This window comes from Orussus abietinus, unplaced genomic scaffold, assembly GCF_000612105.2.
Source record: "Orussus abietinus isolate OABI.00-Male unplaced genomic scaffold, Oabi_2.0 scaffold266, whole genome shotgun sequence".
Lineage (NCBI taxonomy): Eukaryota > Metazoa > Arthropoda > Insecta > Hymenoptera > Orussidae > Orussus > Orussus abietinus.
The window spans coordinates 1-20,045 of record NW_019394427.1 but is presented as its reverse complement, the minus strand read 5'-3'; the positions used below and the strand labels follow the sequence as shown (position 1 = coordinate 20,045).

The window sequence follows — 20,045 nt, the reverse complement described above, 5'->3', positions numbered from 1 at the left end:
TTAACGAGACAGAAAGAGTAGAGAAGCATAAGAAAGTTTGAAGACAGGTTTTGATGGAAGTAATTTTCGATTACGCGGAACTTCAGCGATAAAATACGTTATTGAACTATGATGAGAAACTTAGTTTTCGGCATAAAGAATTTTCAGTTCTAACCATAGTTCTAACCACGTTACATTTGGGAGCCATGATACCGACTAGGGGCATTGTTTGTGATGTGCAATTTTCTAGTATTCTTGAAATTCGGTAATAAAAAAAAAACTTTTTCAAATATTTACAAGCATATTGCAAACCTCGCACACCGACACTGTATAATAATTTCGATTAAATGATTCGTAATCCAAAGATCAGGGCTCCTATTTTCGAGTTCATACCGATATTTTTTGCATGTGAATAGATTCGCCTAAAAAATTTCGCATTGGTGCAAAGCCGCGTCATTGGCTAACACTTGAAAGTCTTATACGAAACTGACAATTTCGCATGCGAAAGTTGGTCATATGAATTTGAGAATCGAGACCCTTGAGTTTCTATACATCATTCCTGTTTAGACACTTCTGAGCTTTTTGTCGGTACATTATTGTACTTTGATTTCTCACCAAACGGTTTTAAAAAACTGAAGGTAGAAAAGTATCGTTATTGAAGTACAATTTTTCATTTGCTCTGATACACTAACACTATTTTCTTGAATTTATTTTTGATTGTCTTCAATGGCCTGCAGAGGAAATTATTTTTACATTAGAAAAATGCTTTCCGGCACAAAGTTCTTCATGTCAACGAAGATACATCTAATTTCTTTTCCATTAATTTGTTAAGTTAGTTTGTAGTTAAACATTACGATTTTAGAAATCCTATGAAAATTACTGAAAATAAAAAGAACTTATGTTTCATATTTTTAGACGGTTTCTAAGCCAAACAACACCCGTAAAATCTAAATTTTTGACGGTGCAGCGCAACATAAATATTTATTTATAAATTGGTCGAACGGTATACAGCAAAATTAATATTTAACACTAGGACAGTATCAGAACCATAAAACGTATTTATATGAGTTTTCAAATCGAAATCGCAGGTTGCAACCGTACGAAGCTTCAGAGGTCGATGTAGCCTAAGTCTTTGGTCGGCAATAATTTTACTTGAAACCTTGCAAGTAGATCCTGAGCAACAGATCCAAAAACTGAAAGCCGACACTGTTTTGACTCAGCTAATCCAATTCGTTGAAAGTTTTGTACGTTCAAGCATCCACGATCGACGTTTCGCAAAATGAATCACCAATTGAAACACACATAGACCATTCGACGAGAATTTCAACATCAGTAATATCTTTAGACTTTTTATCAAGTTGGGGGTATTTTACCATAGGATTACCATCAACCAAACGAAGTCTATTAATATGGCTATCCGACGTTAAGCTCCAAATAAACGAAACATGATAAATGTTTACCAATCGAAGGATCTTGCCGTAGTTTTTGAGTAATACGTGGACGAAAGGATATTTTAGATTAACTTGAATTGTTCACTGGAATTTTGTTGTTAAAATCATCAAAAGGTGCCAGGCGCAATTAGAAGAGAGATGCGTTTGCACTTGACCGATGAACGAGGGAAGCAACATCAAGCGATTCTTAAGGTTTAAGGATAAGAGACGTAACGACGGACGTTACAGCACCAAAAAGTAATGTGATAGAGTCCATTGGCAATATGCCATTGGCACCACCCGTGTTTTTGGGAGATTCCGAGGTGGTATTGCCATTTCCACCTGACTCCTCCTGTAAAAATGAAGTTGTTTATTCTTCAATTCTGCGGAGTATTATTACGTGTAATTTAAAATGTACTTCATTACTTCTGTGATAAATTATATTTTTATGATACATGACGATAAACTTAGATTCTTTTAACATCTTCAATGAAAAAATGAATCAAAGAATTATGTAAAAAAGTGTGGCAAGTTTCGTAAGGTGAATTGACATTGTATCTGTTGTTAAAATTCATATACCAAGAAATGAAAGTAAAATATAAGAACGTTTATGTTTATACCCAGTTTATCATCTAATGAGTAACAGGAACGATATGGAATAAACAGAAACAATTTTGAAGTGTAAAAATAATCAGATAAAACTAGACCGTTTGTGAACTGCATACGTACCGAATCTCCATTATCGTCCTTCCTGATAATACGTTTCTTGCTGGGTGAATTATCATCTATTAAGGACATCAAAATACCACTCGGCAATGACATGATGTCGTGTCGTCGGTTTTTACATCCCAATCCAGGACAGCCGCCGGTAATAGAATTTTTTATAGCTCCAACAAGATCCCACATTGTCCTTATTTCAAACAACGCCTTGGAACCTGGACCACTCGCGAAGAATGGCACCGGCTTCTTTTGATACGAACAGATTCCTGATACGACCAGCAGCGTATTTTCAAGATCCTTCGGAGAGATAAAAAAATATGCACAATATGTGCGTTTAGATAAGGCTTCATACAAATTGTTATTAAAACTAGCATGGAAGTTAACATAATACTTACACGAATACTCACAAATATTTGGTTTTTAATCAGAAATATAAAAATCGAACGTAATTTGATGACTAAGAAACGCGGTCGAGTTTATTATAGTACAGATAACATTCCATATTCCATATCGATTTTGCTACTAAATGAATTTGTCCCTATTATGCCCTTGATAATGTAACATCTAAATTTACATTAATAATAATGGTTATAAACATGTAGAGATGAAAAAAGAAAAAATATAGTCGGTTTGTTAACTGATTTTTCAACTGTTAGGTCGTCGTGTGATGCGTGGCTGATGAATACTGTACATCGGCTTTCTTAATCATTGCGTTCACTGTTACAAACAATGTGCAAAAGTCAACACGATTATTAATCGGACACGTTTCACGATTTCGTTCCCATCGCATACAAGATACGAAAGATATTAAGTGGAAAACGAAATCATTTTTGTGAAAATAAACTTTAGAAATGCATATTACGGAATTTAAAATCATAGAATGTGACCGGAAGTGCGACGTATTACCTCGCGCTGAATAAGATCGACCACGGGGGATAATTGATAAGCTTGTGTAACTGCGACCAGCATGTATCCTTCATCGCCCGAAACTGCCTTTAATTCTTTAACGGTGTCACCAACCAAGTCTATCAAACTGGGTTGAAGAGGGAATGGCCTTCGTGGGGAAAATTCATCTTCAGGGCCACCGAGGTTTCCACCGAGGGAGTCTAACAACGTGCGGAAGAAAGCCGATCTGATTTTGGAGAACATGTCGAAGACGTCCCACATGCCATCATTGGTGCCTCCTGTTGGTGAAAGCATGTCTTAATTTATTCATAGCGACCATTGTTTTCCAATTGCACATTATTTAGTTTTATTGATTTAACATAATTCCAATACTGTCATCATTATTACTATTTAATATCACGTCTGTCATAAAAGAAGACTGCAAAAACGGAATAAAAGTGTTGGGCCAACTAATCGTTCTGTACATTATATATTTTTGGAATTATTAAAGAGCTTTCTTTGTGACTTTACCAAACTGTTGAATATTGGGTGGAGTCGTTTCTGAAGGAGACAGTGGTAAATCGGTTTGCTGTTTATTCAAATCGACCATGTGCCAACTTTCAAGAAGCTCAGACTTCGATGTTTCTACTTCTGACTTGACACTGGTTTCATCTATCTTCTTGATGGCGGTGATCGACCCTTCGTAACCCAAGGCGGATGGATCACTAAAGTTTGTGGCCGAAACTGTTCCTATGTAATATATTGTATAAATAATTTGCTTCATAGATCTGTAGAACTATCCTAGTCTAATTGGTAGCTGCAGGTTTAGTTAAAAGTAATATTTTTCTTTTGGTGAAATTGGTTCTAGTTCACTTTTCACGTAACTCACTTTTTAGGAGACATTCCGAAAATACCAGGCTTCACGAAAAATGGACTTAACTTTGTTCTTTTCGTTTGTTTAAAAAAAGAAACGAGTAACTTAAACAATGTAGCTATAGCGTAATTACGCGTGGGAAATATTAGATGAAGGTATTGAAATGAAAATACCTGTTTTCATATTTTTTACATGATGAGCCCAAGACAAAAGACCGCTGACATTTGTTTTTAGGAAATGATCACATGCACAATCCTTCTTGTCCCTGCCGAATATTATTTCGTCCGGTGATAACTTCACAGGAGATAGTTCGGAGGATTGACAACTCTTAAAATCAAAAAGAGAAGTTAAAAATTTGATGTGCATAAATCAGCACCAAGCGATGTGTACCATCAAATCTGAGATATGATGACTACTATAATCCAGGATACATTACCCTATTTAACATATTTTAAAATAATTATAAACTTTAAAATAATTATAAAAATATTATAAACCATAACAAAGTAGAAGGTACAGAATAGACATGGCCTAGAAGACTTACTTGCAGCAGACTTTGGACGGGGAAGGAATGCTTGGCTCTGAAATCCGACCAGAAGCTCTGATGATCCTGTTCCGTCTCGTTCACGAATATCAGCACGACGTTTTTCGGTGTAGTGTTAATGCCCTTCGAAGGACCCGCCTGAAGCTCTTCTAAAGGAGCGAGTTCCCTGATGTCGCGAGGAAATTTCAAGGCTCGGTTAACGTTGATTAACCTCAGCACCATGGCATCGGATCTCTTTTCTCGCTGTGGCTCTTCAGGAACGGCTTGGTCTACATGCTTCGCAGATTTTTTTGTGTCCGACGCCTGCAAGACCTTGTCCATTCCGGTGACCTGCATCTTTCCATTCAAAATGTGGTCAAAAAACACACTTTGGCCAGCATTCGGGGGCGGTGCTATATCCCAAGCTCCTGCAGCCTGTGCTGGTACCGGTGCAGCTATCGGTACCGCCATCATCGGTACGGACGCTTCTGGAACTGTCACAAACGTACATATCAGAAATTTTAATATATGAATACGCGCATCTAAATCGAGCCAATCAAATTTTGGAATGAAAAAAGTCATCTCTGAAATTTACAACAATTTATGTTAAAATGATTATATTGAAAGTTACGTGAAATTAACGAATATCACGGAAATATAATATTTCACTATTCATATCTCATTGATACTAAAAGAAAGAACAACTATTTTTATTTTATACAAAATTTGCTCGACGAGATATTGAACCCAGAAATGAGCCGATTGTATTTGGAAAATTATTATTTGAATAACTGAAAAATAAATCCAAACCTTCTATCTCAAATCCGTGGCATCCTATCGCAATCGCAGAAATAACTCCTAGCATCAACCCAGCGAATTTCATGGCGATCACTGAAAGGAAATATTTTTGATATCATGGCAATATAATTCTGCGCGCCGCATTGATGCAATTGAAGGAGTTAGTGTTACCGGATGATTTCATGATGATATGCTGTGATCTCCAAAATTCTGGATAATCCGTTTCATACATGCACCACCAAGATCGAAAAACACGTATCTTTGGTATCCTCGAGAAACGACTGGACAGCGATCATAAACGGAATAGGTCTCCATGAGGACGAATAACAAATGCAACAATGAGGCATCAGTTGTTTTTTCTCGAGTACATTAAGCAACGTGAAGCATCTGAAAAGGAATAGTGAAAATTATAAAGGTCCGTGTAGAATCTTCCTTGACAATAAACCAAGAATTGCATTACGTCTACGATCCTCCCTTATTTACACGATACGCAAATATCAAGTATAAGATAAGGTTTGACAAAAAATGTACCTGTTCTCGTACATATTTTTCATGACATTATAACTATGTGCTTCTATTTATTCCAATTACATTCGAACGCATTTACTTTTTAAGTCGAAGTCACAGACGGCTAATTCACACATACATCCACGATTAATACTTTCTAAATACAGAAATTCCAAAGAAATAGCCATTTTTCATTAGTTCTGTCGCGATAATACGTGCAGCAATAATTAAGTTTTGATATGAACTATTTCCGTTCGGGTAAAAAATAAAATATCTTGGTAAACGTACTTCATACCTTACGGACGTTAATATTCTGCTCATTGTTTCACTGTCATATCAATACATAATAATAGCATTACGAGTGTCAGAGTCAGCGTTCTTGACATAGTAATACTACCAATTATATAAATCCTTAAATAGACAAGATATGGTAAGTCATAGATGCAGGTTTCGCATTCTACTTAAAGGCTCTATCCAATATATTTACATTCAAAAACTATAAAAATAAAAACCTTTTTACAAATAATTCGTGACATTTTTCACGGGCGCTTTCTTTATGGAAGATTTTTATGTTAATGATATCGTCATTTATCTCATGAGAAAAGTAATATTTTTGTTATATCCTGTAAATGTATTTTATTTCAGTTTTACGATCTTTTTGCTGCTAATTATTCGGTAAGACATTTTAGGTAAGGCTGCCGTATTGAATACTCCTTACATATACTTCTCGTGGAAAGCGAGTTTTGAATAATTGAAGAGATTATGGCCAGTAAAACCGTGCAAGGAACAGTATGGCGCGTCGTCGAAGCAAGGCGCAAGGTGCGAGCACGTCTGCGCAGTGTTCTGTTTTGCCATTGGTCCACGTCCGGTGAAAAGGCACCGCACCGTACCGCAAGAACCACGCGAAACCGCGTCACAAAATGCTGCACCTTTTGGCATCACACTGCAAAAAGAAATATTAGAAAATGTTATTAATCATGAATAAAGTGTTTTCGTATCTTGAAGAACAATTACAAATAAATTGCCGTAGCGCGATATGCATACGTAATTTAAACATTTCTGTTCCAACTTGTATTTCTGAGATTTACGAATAAATTGCCGTGTCCCAAAGATATTCATTCGAATAATATAATTCGAAAACGATCCCTGATTATTGAATTTCGAAAAATTCAATGCATGATATACACATGTACTTTTAACATTTCTGTTCCAACTTGTACTTTTAAGATTTGATGGTCGAATTTCCAAATTTTGTAATGTTTACTTCTATATTTCTGACAGGCAATATTAAAGATAAAAGTCTGCCTGTTTTACACGTGTCTTGTAATATTGAAATGTTAACGGTTTTAAGTAGAGCCGCGTTCGGTACTTCCAAAATGTGTGGAATTGAATTGAACATGAGTTTAAATGAAATATGTGCGAGCAAAAGTGATACTTGTCATGTAGATTTGTCCGCATAGCGGCCAAAGATATTCAGCACGTCAAGTGACTTAAGGGTGGAAGGGATTATGTCGTGGCGATATAATGGTAGAAGGGGGTAGAGCATGTGAACGATATGGCTAGGCAGATGGAGGGCGGCACAGGTAGAAAAGGTTGGAACAGATGACATAACCAGTGGAGTCATCGCTGTCGCCGTTGTCGTCGGAAACGCTTTGAATAGGGTTTTAGATATTTTTACTACTTTTTTTTTTACATAATCCAATGCATTGTTTATGCGAAATATATAAGTACGTTGTCGAAGTACTTCACCGTTAGCTGTGCGCGACTAACAAACTATACAAGCGATTTAATCGCGAATACAAATTTGCGTAAAAAGTGTGCAAAGGATTAGATTAAACATCACGGTATGTACGCAGTCTCTCTTATAGACATGAAAATGTATATTAATATTTTGGTCCCATCAGATATTACTGTTATTAATTTCACGAGGGTAATTCATAATTTCATTTTCCTTTACCATGGTTCATGCATGAAAAAAGTCCACTTTAATTAAGATGGATACATACGTGGCTCAATTAAAACTGGTAAAATCCTACAAAATAATTCACAAGTCTTTTTTGTTTGCGAACGATATTTTTTTTTATATCATGTTTCTCGTGCATTACGTTCGGTTCTTATACAATAAGTTATAATTATATTGCTTATGAAATGCGTATACTCTAATTTGTAGATGATGAAATTCAAGCAACAGGGCCTCGTGGCAGACTTAATGCCCAACATTCGAATAATGCAGTATACTGGCCACTTTATGTTCAATTATTATAACGATGCTGGCGGATCCATTAAGTTTATTCATAAGATTTTCTGTTCCGTGAGTATTTTTACATAGATACTTTATAAGGAATCGTGGAATTTTCAAACTCACAGATTTACAACGCAATACATTAACAGTGAAACAGTAGCAATGAATGTTTGAAACGAAGTAAAAACGTTAATATTCGTTATAACATCTTGATCTCTGACTCAAAATGTCGGAGTGGAAGTACCTACCGTAAGGTATCGATTTTGATATCGTTAAAGATTAAGGCGGGGAGTTATAACCTATAGCTATCCGAAAAAGTCCAATTATTCCATGCTACTAGAACGTTCGTTCATTTGGCATAATATACATATGCTCCTCATAACGGTTTATACGTTCTATTTCAAGGAACCAAAGAACGTTTCATTTCAAAATAGAAAATACGAAACATTTTGACAATTAAAGAGAACAATTCATACACGTAGCTATTTCTTAACTTGTCAATATCCACCGTGCATTGAGTTACTAAAAAATTTTCAAAGTTATAATGAATGAAGACATTCGTTGTTGCGAGCAATTACAAAACCTAATGTAAACCTACCGTGAAACATCGATATTTTACATGTCATTTTGCTTAGGTGCACTTGTTCCTGATTCTGCTGCAATTTGCTCTTTGTGGCGTCAATCTGTTGTTCGAAAGTGGAGACGTCGACGACCTAACAGCAAACACAATCACGATGCTCTTCTTTACTCACAGTGTTGTGAAGCTATTATACTTTGCCGTTCGTAGTAAACTCTTCTACAGAACGTTAGGTATCTGGAACAATCCCAACACCCACCCATTGTTCGCCGAAAGCAATGCACGGTACCATGCAATAGCCTTGACAAAAATGAGGAGGCTCCTTTTCTGCGTGGGTGCTGCTACTATCCTATCAGCCTTGGCGTGGACAGGAATCACGTTTGTCGGGGATTCTGTAAAGAAAAGTATAGACCCAGTCACCAATGAAACTGTAATTGTCGAGGTAATCAATTATAAAGATTACACACAATCCAATCCGATTGTTATTCGTCCACTGCCTGAACTTTGTTTAATTTAGCCGAGTAAATTGTATTTTGTTTTTCATCGTTTAGATCCCAAGGTTGATGCTGCGATCATGGTACCCGTTCGACGCAAGTCATGGTATTGCACATATCATGATACTAATTTATCAGTTTTATTGGTTGCTCTTCTCATTGGCGGACGCGAACAGCCTGGACGTCTTGTTCTGTTCTTGGCTCTTGTTTGCCTGTGAACAACTTCAACACCTCAAGCAAATTATGAAACCGTTGATGGAGCTCAGCGCTACTCTCGATACCGTTGTTCCAAACAGCAGTGAACTTTTTAAAGTGAAGTATTACATTAAAAATAAGTAGAACCTCTCAATTCAAGTCAACGACCGTAATAACAATCGTTCCTTTTTTATTTTGCAAATCGTTTTTTCGTGCATTAACAGTATAATTTTTTTGTTTGTTTAGACTTTTCATCAGAAGCATCTGATAGTACATGAGTGTATAATATTTATGTTCCTCAGCTGACTTGTTCAATTTATAATATTTAATGTTTAGTACGGATGTTAAGTTTAACATGATGTCAGTCCATACCAGATAATTATAAAATAATTAAATTTATTACACTTAATTCTTGAAGGCTGGAAGCGCGGATCATCTAAGAGAAAATCAAGGCAGTGAACTTTCGGCACCACCTCCAACGAGCGATAATATGTTAGACTTGGATCTTAGAGGAATCTATAGCAATAGACAAGATTTTACCGCCACGTTCAGGCCAACTGCTGGAATGACGTTCAATGGTGGAGTTGGTCCAAATGGCTTGACCAAGAAACAAGAGATGCTGGTCAGAAGTGCTATAAAATATTGGGTTGAAAGGCATAAACACGTCGTCAGGTAGGTCTTAGCATCATGCCAACCATCATAGTAACATTGCACATTCGAGTTTTGCACGATACGATTTCATCTTGTCGTCGCTTAATTCGTCATTTAATCATGACCTTTTCGCATTTGTACTTTCTTCTGTACATAACTTGTTAAACAAAGGAAAAACTGGAAGCAGCTTCAGAGAAAGTGTTTTCAATCAAAGTCAGGTTTTCGCTGAATGTGCTTGAAATTTAAAAAGCATATACTGAGAAAAAATAGTGTTAAATATTATCACATCCAGTCATGAAATACATCCGTAAAGTGGTATGATATACAACTACAGAAAAAAAGAATAGCTGCAGTTGTCTATTATATCTTTTTAGGGACTGGCGCCTATTTCACAGTTTGTTGTGATAATGTTTAACACCATATTTTCTCAGTTTAGTTTAAGCAAAAAGAGGATGAAGATCTGATCGAGGAGGACGAAGGTGCACCTTGGTGCACCTTGTGCACCAAGTAAAGAAATTTTTAAGCCCGTATTATGTATCCGGAGAACCAATGCAGGTGTATGATTTCTCACAGTTGTCAACTATTTATTCCAAGAGAACGCGATATTGACCGCAACGGGAGACGCACCTTAGGGGCTGAACAATTCCTAAGGTGTACGCTATTGTGTGGAAGGCACACGCACACGTGTAGGTCCCTTGTTTTCTTAAATAAGGATAATGCAAATATTCATGATCACTGTCGAATATTTAGAAATGAGGGTTCAAGATCAAAGGTTCTCTATTTCGCTGGATTAACACCCCCTGAATAGGGTTAAAGACTGAAATAATTAATATTTCTTTACATTCAGTTTTGATTTATGTTGGAGGACAATTGATTAAGAGTCTAAACGTAATTTCAACTAAGGTTCATTAAGTGCTTAAAAAAAAAATTATTATCATTCAAAATTGCTTGCTTCGCTTGAACAGGACAATGAAAAGTGAATGAACTGTCTCCTTAATTAAAAAATGTTTGTTTCTCAGTGGGAAAGATTTAAATTAATGATAGAACAAGAAAGTGTGTCTTGTAGCTAAACTTTGTTAAATTTTCATATATAAATCTTCAATATTTCCTCTGATCATGTTTGCGAGTAAACTAAAATATTGTAAACAGAGTTTGCATTCCTTTCATGAAGTACCAGTTGCATTTTACATTTCTATATGCAATTAAGATGAAAGTAGAGATTGTACCGACCCGGACAGATCAAAGATAATGCCGAAAAACAGTTGTGGATGAAAGTATACGACCTTATCTGGCAAAAATCAGTCAATTATTGACGAATTGTATAGATTTCTTGGGAAAAGTATTTATCAACACCCCAGTGAACACTGTTATATAACTATTGGGTAAATGTTACGGTTTCGAAACTAACATGTTATGTAGCATAAAAGTAACATGGAAGTTAGATGTTAGTTATTATTTCCCACTCAGTAAGGCAACATGTCATGTAACATGTTATATTAATGTTATAATTTCAGTTACCTTAAAATAATATTAATTTTTCATACATTTAATTAAAAAGATCATGCAATTTTATCCAAAATTATATAATTTTTTATTTTTTATTCTTTTTTGGTACTTGACAATAGTTAGATATTAAATGACAAATCAAACTTTCAATGAAATTATCTAATGATGAACTATCTGATTTTACTTAAAGACTATTATGATTTCATTCGAATAGCAAACAATTGCTGATAACGTATATGCGCGTACGAATTAAAATCACATTTTTTCATACGAGTAGTAAACAAAATATGACATATATTAATCTTATGACATTTGACGATGAATTATGACAATGACAATGACGATGATATAATAAAATAGATGACAGCACCGGTGTAGTTCTGTTTTGTTACAAATATGTGCTGCATATACACAGTAATATCAGGACAGTAACATAACGTAAGATAAGAGTAACAAAGTTACATTACATTTATATAGATATGATAGTAACAAATGTCATGTAACTAGTTAGCTCTATGTTACGTATCTGTTAAGTTATTACATTGTAACAAACGTTATGTTATTTGTTAACTTAAGGTTACATAACTGTTAGGCTTTGTGTTCAGTGGATCAATGTTTGTAGTAAAAATGTTCAAAGAAATTTGACTTAAAGACTTATTTATTGAACTTACTGTTGATCTCTTGTTATCAAAACGATCGTTAACTGGAACCTCCGATTACTGCTGAATATGCTGGTTATTCGTCTGCTTTTAACGCGTTTGGATAAACGGGGTCTTGCTGTACGTCAATGGGACCGATTCCGAATGTGAGCGGTGTTGAATTAATAATTACCTACGTCAAAATGGTAGGGTGAGCTTCGATAATAGCAACTCTGATACAATGCGATTTATGTAAAAGAGTACAAGTGACTCTTGAGTACACAGTAAAAATATGAAACAATCGAATAACATAGTCACGAGTTTCATAATTAAAATTGTTTAGATTTTATGTAATGTTTTCTTGGAACACCGTTTTTTGAAAAACGACATATATCTTATGAATCTACACATATTATCCTCGTGTTCCTTTTAATGGAAGGCATGAAGAAAGTAGAGTATGTACATAAAACAGAGTATGTACATGACAGACTCATCCTCCAAGAACATTTCTATAAACTTGTACGAAAGTCGAAGACGATACTTAAGCAGTGTCCCAATATAAAATGTATATCATTGCATGTGTCTTAGAAATACTTTTCTTAGTAATTACCCAAATACGCTTTATGAATTTCGAAGATATTTGTCGATTATAATGCGTCATAATCGTCTTCTCTCTTTCATTCTTCCACTAGGCTGGTCACTGCGATTGGTGATGCTTACGGTGTTGCACTTTTGTTGCACATGCTGACGACTACAATTACTTTGACGTTGCTCGCTTACCAGGCGACTAAGGTAATATTTAATCGTTATTTAGTTCAAGTCGGTTGTTGACTCGTTACTAAATATTATAATACTTTCTTACAAAACGAAATTATTTCTAGCAGAGTATGTTGTACAGTTTCTAAACGTACTGTAATTCTTAATAATGAACGATTAATTAAAAATGACAATAATTGTAAATGTTATAATTCAAGTGCGATAATGGTATCTTTTGTTTTAATGCGTTGCAATTAGTCTATTATACCACACCAATAAGTATCTTACCCACCCTGTGTAACTTGAAAAGGGCAATCTTATTGTAACTTATGTATGTGCATATGTTTCTTAGAAATTTAATATTTAGGAAAAGAACGTTGTATACGTGTTTCCTTGCTTCCTATTCGGAAATATGATTTTAAAATCTTTAATTTTCACGATTTAGGTAAATAGCGTGGACGTATATGCTGCAACTGTGATTGGCTACTTGCTGTATACCCTGGGCCAAGTATTCTTATTCTGCATTTTCGGAAACCGCCTGATCGAAGAGGTTTGTGTTGCTCTAAGACTTCTTATCGATTTATCGAATTATGCATCTAATTACTGGATATCATAAATTAATACAATATCTTATGCTGTACCCGCTTAGAGTTCGTCTGTAATGGAAGCAGCCTACTCTTGCCATTGGTACGATGGGTCGGAAGAGGCGAAAACTTTTGTACAAATCGTGTGTCAGCAGTGTCAAAAGGCAATGTCAATTTCAGGGGCAAAGTTTTTCACCGTTTCTTTGGACCTCTTCGCTTCGGTGAGTTACGACATTCCGACATTTCTTGGGAGGTAATAAGTCAGTTTTCCAAAATAAGTAACCACATTTTATGCTTTTCAGGTCCTCGGAGCCGTAGTGACATACTTTATGGTATTGGTGCAGCTGAAATAAAGTGAGCTTACGAGAATTGCAATTCACATCATTGTGGTAAAAGAAAATTTCTCAACACGAAGTTCACCGTATGTCAACGGTGTTGTATCTCTAAAAACTTCGTTATATTGACTTTTCCTGAGGATCGATGTTCCTGCAGTGATCAAATTTCGCTGTACAATAAATATCTTTACGTCGTAAAGTGCAATGTACAGTGAGTACGTGAAGGTTGTACAATGTTTGTAGACAGTAATTTAATTATATGTAATTATCATACATTTTACGTAATTTTTACAAGGATAACTGATCGTTGTTTTGAAATCGAAAGTAATATTCTCTTCAAGGACTCTAACTTTCTCTTACCAAAGAAAGTTCATCAGTCTAATGGTCATCTGTCAAAGTTGTGAACACCTTTGTTGTAAGGCGAATAACAGTAAATGTTTCAGTCGAACCGAGATACGTATATTTAGAATTTTTGTTGTTATTATTCAGAGACATTGAAAATATAATGTCTCTTTCATTATATCGGAAAATATTCTTTGTTTTGGCGTAACAGGTATAAGCTAAATATAAGGCCTAATAGAGGGGAATCATCAAAAACTAATTTCAATTTGTTCATTCAATAGCAACGATTTAATCAGAGTTTATAATCATGGGAAAAAAAGTGATTATGTGCATATGGTACCTCGTTAGGTCAAATAATTCTTTAATCTAAAATGAAAGGTCAAATGTTGAAAATCTATTCACTGATTAATTTTAAATGCAATTTGTTCTCCATTACCTAATAAAAATTTGTCTGTAAGTTACATATTTCCATTTTGGGCATAAGTGAGTGTATGAGAGTATTTAAAAAGACATAAAATGTGTATGTACATATAAGCAGAAAAGTACTAACGAAGGCTACTGGTTATCCAAATAATTTAATAAAATTTTATACTCGAACAATCCAAGTGTTTAAAGAAAGAGTTACATTACTTAAAATTTGAACGTAAAAACATAATTTCAGGACAAAGATTTTAATTTTTGTAACTTAATCTAATTTAAAAATTAAAATACATTAAAGAGATTCAAAGCTCCGCTTTCGAGTTGAAAACGCTATTCCAATGTTAACTACTTTTTCGTTTTCCATCTGTTTCCGAATCACTTTTCATGTGCATTATAGAAGACGACATCTGACCTTCCATGTCACATTGTACCGTTTAAAGTATATTGCTTCGTTATAAGTATAAACTTCAACAAAATGTTTTTTTTTTTGACGAAAGATATAGTTTTAATCGCCGTTTACATTCTACACTGAATGAAGAGCAGAATACCATTGTCAGTCGTGTATATCTAGTAGTTAAGATTACTCTGTAATATCACGTGAATGTATACATACAGGGGAAATGAAACGCTGACCTCACTAAATAGAAAGATCAATGAACCTATAGTACAGATCGAGCTATATAGTGTTTCCTGATGGAAGAGGACAAATTCGTTGTTTCTACGAAATGTGATTTTTATGCATGGGCAGTAATGAATTAACTCTGTTGTATTATTTAAGTTATTGTATTACTTTCTTACATTTAATAACTACATCAGAAAACAAGTACATTAGTAATTTTTCACTTAGATGTTTTAAATATAAGACAATTGTTTGCGGCTTATAATAATTTAAAAAGAGACATGTCTAGAAAAAAATCGAATAAAGAACCATTAAGCGGACGGAAGACAGTACGTTTTTATTCATTAAAAATTTAGAAAAATAAATATATGAAGGCCTAAACTGATTACTCCGATGTGACTGAAGGAAATATAATATTGAACAAGATGTTCTTTTAAGATGCGCCTTACAAAAGTATAAAAGATTTCATAAACATAAAATTGATGTACCATCGTACTTATGAATTTTTTGTTCGGCCTTTATATTTTCTCATCTCAAATAAAAAGTCTTAAATTTGAAGGAAATAATTCGAAGGGACAAAGACAAAATGATCGGACGTCCATGGGCGGGCCTATTCCAAGAATCATGGGCGAGGAAACGCGAGCATTGTTTAGATGTGATCATTGCCTAAATAATTAATACGGCTAGACCAAGACTGTCCCTACGAACGGTGGACGGTACGACACTTGGTCGAGGATCGTAGAACAGAACAGTTGGATCCATTTTATATGTCTCCTTGAGGATTATACAGATGGTTTTGAACAATAAGTCAATTAATATTCGGTAAAATCTACAAAAATATAGACTCGTTAACAGTAACTCGTTTCGGTAATTTCACCTCCTACAAATTATATGTTCCTAATACCGCCACCTCTTTCGCATAAATATCCATTTGTACCAAAATTTTAGAAAAGTGAATTCGAGGAATACGTTAGATATTGTCTGATATTATATTTGAAGATATATCTCCGCATCTTTAATCACCACGAAAGTTATTGCCAATGATCATTTATTTAGTCAATTGACTCCAGTAACATAAAATTAGCACCACACAATCTAATTTATTTGAAGCTTTGAATTAAACGTCTAATCTTTTAACCCTGTGGGTAAGTGCACTGATGCTTCAAGTTCGTGTATATGAAATGATTCATGCTTTTATGAAGTTCTACAAACATAAAAGATATTTTCATCAGTAAAGTGTTTTTTTTTTACAGAGAAGTAAAAATCAATCTTCTACGTTTTCACTTTGACTATAGTAGCACTGACAGGATACGTTGACATTACCTTTCAGCTTCAAAACTGAATTACTTCCTTCATTTACAGGGAATTTCTTTTTATATAAGTAATATATACAATCTTCAAAAAATCAGATATAATAAAGACCATTTATCAGTTGTATAGTAACTCGGATGCATGTATTACAAACTTGTCTCACTGACATAAACTCATCTGTTTCAATTGGAGGAACTTTTAATTCAAACAAATGTAGTGGTAATTCTTAATGTATCTGTATAATAAATAATATATGTAAAGGGAGAGATGGAGGGAGATATGACGAGAGAGGGAACCAGGAGGTTCAAAGGCGTTCCGTTGAGAAGAAGAAAGTCGGCTGCCACGGTAATAGGCCCGTGATCAAATTTTGAGGAAGATCGTGGACGCACGATTTGGCCAGTGGTTGCCACATTCCTCTCATGAGGCCTGGCCAAGTATTGGCCATTGGATTTTAATTGGCGGACCATTGAAAAGGCGGCTTTTTTTATTTGTTGACCGACGCTCCTTCACACACACCTCCAAGAAAAGTTAAGCCCCTCTCTCTCTCTAATCGTTGCTATTCGTCATTTGCGTTTTTGTTCTCGTACTATTTTATTTTTTTTAATTGATCTTTCGGTTTATGTATCATTTTATTCCGACGTAGCCTTTTATTCTTATATTCATTTATTCTTGTATTGTTACATTTTCCGTTAGAGCGATTATTTTATTATTTATTCTTTTAAGTTTGTTTCTGTATTGGTCTCGGTTTCTTTCTTATTCTATTTATAATTTGCGCATCTTTTTATTTATTTATTTATTTATTCTTGTTTGTTTAATATACAGACCTTTTAGAATTCTTCGTTTCTCCTCATTGATTTGTGTCCTCTTTCTAAAGTCCATCTCTCTGGAGAATATCCAACCGTTACACAAAATATGTGATAAAAATTAACAAAAATAATTACAATTTTTTAGTCTATTCCAAATGCTGCATTAAAATCTTCTGATGATATCTGGAAAAGAATTTTCGGAAACATGTTTGAAAATTTATGCCGAATGTCATTGAGTTGAACAAAAAGTTCATGCATTTTTTGGTAAACTTTTCCTGTATCCTTCTGCTATGCACAAACTTTCAGTTCAACCTAATATCATAGTAACATGTAGATTTATTGTGATTACCTTCCGTTTTTTATACTTTTTTATTAATGCAATATCTTTTGCCAATTCTTCAATGTCTTCGTTGCAAATCTTTTTCCGTTTATTTTTTGATGAACGTTCCACTTGACTTCGCTTTTCTTTACGTTTTTGGCGTTTTTCTTTTTTCTGCAATTTTCGTTTTTTAGTTTCTGACCATGATTCAGTAGCCGGTGCTTTGCGTTTCTTCTTTCCAGGCCATACGCCGGTATTACGATATTCTTTTAATTTTTCTAATCTTTGAGCTTCTCTCTGTTTATTTTTGTAAGGAATCGTATTTAAATCGATTTGTGGTCCTTCAAAAGTCACGTTTTGCCGTTTTAATTCAGGCATTCGTGGCAGTTTCAATAACCCAAATCCAGTTGCTACTTTTCCTAAATCGAGATCTTTTAATCGCAAAATCAACCTGCACTCGTGCTTATTGTACGCTTGAATATACGATACAAAAGCTCTGTTAGCTTTGTCAAAAATCTGTCTATCATAGCATTGTAAACTTCGCATCTTTTTCAAAGTTGCTTCCACGTTTGTTGGTGTCACTAATTCAATTTTCTTAAGATCGACTTTTTGATTTCTCTCGATAAAGTTGACGTAGGCATCTTCCGACTCTAGCAAAAACAGCAAAGAATTTCCCGTGTTGCCAATTCTCGCAGTTCTACCGCATCTGTAAATTCGCAAATGTTAATTTATCTCATTTCTTTAGTTTTGTTTTTTTTCAATTTAAATTCCATTCTCAATCAATTTCAATGTAAAATGATCACAAATTTTATATGTTTTCAGTTTTATACATTTTATACATATATACAGGGTGTAACAGAACTCGTAGTCACGATTTATACAGTGCTATCATTGTTGAAAAAGGAGTCGAAAAGTCCTACACTATATTTCCCTACAATACATAAATTTCCTGTAATAATTAAGTGAAGCACAGCCAAACAATCGTGTTCTCGAACGGAAGGCATAGCGAAGAGAACACCGGTAGGACTGCGTTCAGATGTATGCGGCGTAGCAGCCTTACCGGTGCCCTCTTCGCTACGCCTTTCGTTCGAGAACGTGATTGATTGGCTGTGTTTCATTTAATTATTACAGAAAACTTATGCACTGTAGCAAAAAATGGTACAGGACTTTTCGACTCCTTGTTCAACAAGGATAGCGCTATATAAACCGGGACTACGAGTTCCATTACACTCTGTATACTCAAATATACATATATATAATTACCTATGTACAAAGCAGCTAGCAGTAGCTGGTGGATCGTACTGTAATACCCAATGTACTTCAGGTATGTCAATGCCTCGAGCCATTACATCAGTACACATCAAAAGGCCACTTTCTGCACAACGAAACTGTTCAAAGACTTTATGTCTATTTCCTTTCATCTTACCATGTAAAGCAAATACATTCATGGAAGGCAATATGCTGTAAGAATAATTATAGTATTCGTTCTTAAGTGGAACAACGTTGAATCTAACATAGATGAATGTGTTGAAGATTCACTTGAAAATCTTACGATGTTAAAACGTGATTAAAGTAGTCCACACAAGCACAAGTGGATAAAAATATCATATACTTCAAGTGGATGCCTTTAATTTTTATAAATGTTATTATCATTGGAAGCTTATTTACTGAATCCACTACAGCATAATAGTTATTCAAGGTTAATGGCATTGAAGAACTGGGCTTTTCCTGAACGGTTATTATTACTGGATTTCGTAAACCGGCTCTGATAAGCTGTTGTACTTCCTTAGTTTGAGTTGCTGAAAATAAGCCAGTCCTTCTCAAACGTGGTAGATAACTTAAAATTGTGTTTATTGTTACCGAGAAGCCTAAATCCAACAGCCTGTCTGCTTCATCAAGTATTAATAGTTCCTATAATTATAAAACATCATTGTACAAAGCAAAATTAAACCTGTTTCAATATGAAGTACCAGAACTTTACATGTGAGAAATGCATAAAATAATTTTTTTTAGTTACCACTGTTTTAATATTTAATGATATGTTCATACTCTTGTAATTAGACAATATGTCTTCTAATCTCCCAGGTGTTGCTACTATAATATTTGCACCATTTTTAATGTTAACAATATCATCTTTGACAGTAGAACCCCCTACAAGCAAAACCTGCTTGAGTGTTGAGATATTTTTCAAGAAGTAATCAAGTACTTCGCTTAATTGAGTGGCAAGTTCTCTCGTTGGTGTTATTACAATCGCACCCACTTCCGTAATCTTCCATTTTTCTTCACGTTTCTATAATACATGAAATTATTGTAAATATGGTATTACTTTGACTACTTAACAACTAAACCAAAACATCTTTTCCTAAAATAATTAAAAAATGAAGGAAATAATAGTACCTGTAACATTTCCAATAAAGGAATCAGGAAAGCAAGTGTCTTTCCGCTACCTGTCACAGCTTCTGCGGCAACATCTTTTCCTTTTAATAATACAGGTATGCAGGCAGCCTATAAAAATATGTATTATATGAAATATT

The 20,045-nt window shown here is 34.6% G+C and overlaps 3 protein-coding genes across 4 annotated transcripts in view; 1 reads left to right on the top strand and 2 right to left on the bottom strand.

Moving 5' to 3' along the window:
* The window catches only part of LOC105696094 (odorant receptor coreceptor), a 45,662-nt gene extending 28,797 nt beyond the window's left edge, over window positions 1-16,865 (top strand). Inside the window, exons 1-9 of one of the 2 annotated variants that reach the window (XM_023432266.1) lie at window positions 7,048-7,560; window positions 7,887-8,027; window positions 8,594-8,977; window positions 9,087-9,341; window positions 9,643-9,896; window positions 12,712-12,811; window positions 13,221-13,325; window positions 13,425-13,580; window positions 13,662-16,865. In XM_023432266.1, coding sequence (XP_023288034.1) covers window positions 7,887-8,027; window positions 8,594-8,977; window positions 9,087-9,341; window positions 9,643-9,896; window positions 12,712-12,811; window positions 13,221-13,325; window positions 13,425-13,580; window positions 13,662-13,712 — 1,446 coding nt within the window. In that variant the 5' untranslated portion in view covers window positions 7,048-7,560 and the 3' untranslated portion in view covers window positions 13,713-16,865. Of the gene's footprint in view, window positions 1-7,047; window positions 7,561-7,886; window positions 8,028-8,593; window positions 8,978-9,086; window positions 9,342-9,642; window positions 9,897-12,711; window positions 12,812-13,220; window positions 13,326-13,424; window positions 13,581-13,661 lie in introns of those variants that run through there. The other variant, XM_012418276.2, reaches the window with a different exon arrangement.
* On the bottom strand, window positions 1,048-6,019 carry LOC105696092. Its single transcript, XM_012418273.2, has 8 exons — window positions 5,381-6,019; window positions 5,222-5,302; window positions 4,433-4,905; window positions 4,062-4,215; window positions 3,546-3,764; window positions 3,036-3,313; window positions 2,139-2,426; window positions 1,048-1,761 (listed from the first exon to the last, which is right to left on the bottom strand). Exons 1-8 carry the CDS (start codon window positions 5,439-5,441, stop codon window positions 1,618-1,620), a joined length of 1,698 nt encoding a protein of 565 aa, XP_012273696.1. The 5' UTR covers window positions 5,442-6,019; the 3' UTR covers window positions 1,048-1,617.
* Window positions 16,866-16,953: 88 nt separating the features above from the next.
* LOC105696107 (probable ATP-dependent RNA helicase DDX55 homolog) lies at window positions 16,954-20,016 on the bottom strand (the record flags this gene model as incomplete). Its single annotated transcript, XM_012418295.1, is given in 6 exon segments — window positions 16,954-17,375; window positions 17,542-18,217; window positions 18,775-18,972; window positions 19,064-19,422; window positions 19,529-19,801; window positions 19,909-20,016. Coding segments are annotated over 6 exon segments (1,656 nt in total), but the record flags the coding sequence as incomplete, so codon positions are not given.
* Between the last annotated feature and the right edge of the window lie 29 nt (window positions 20,017-20,045).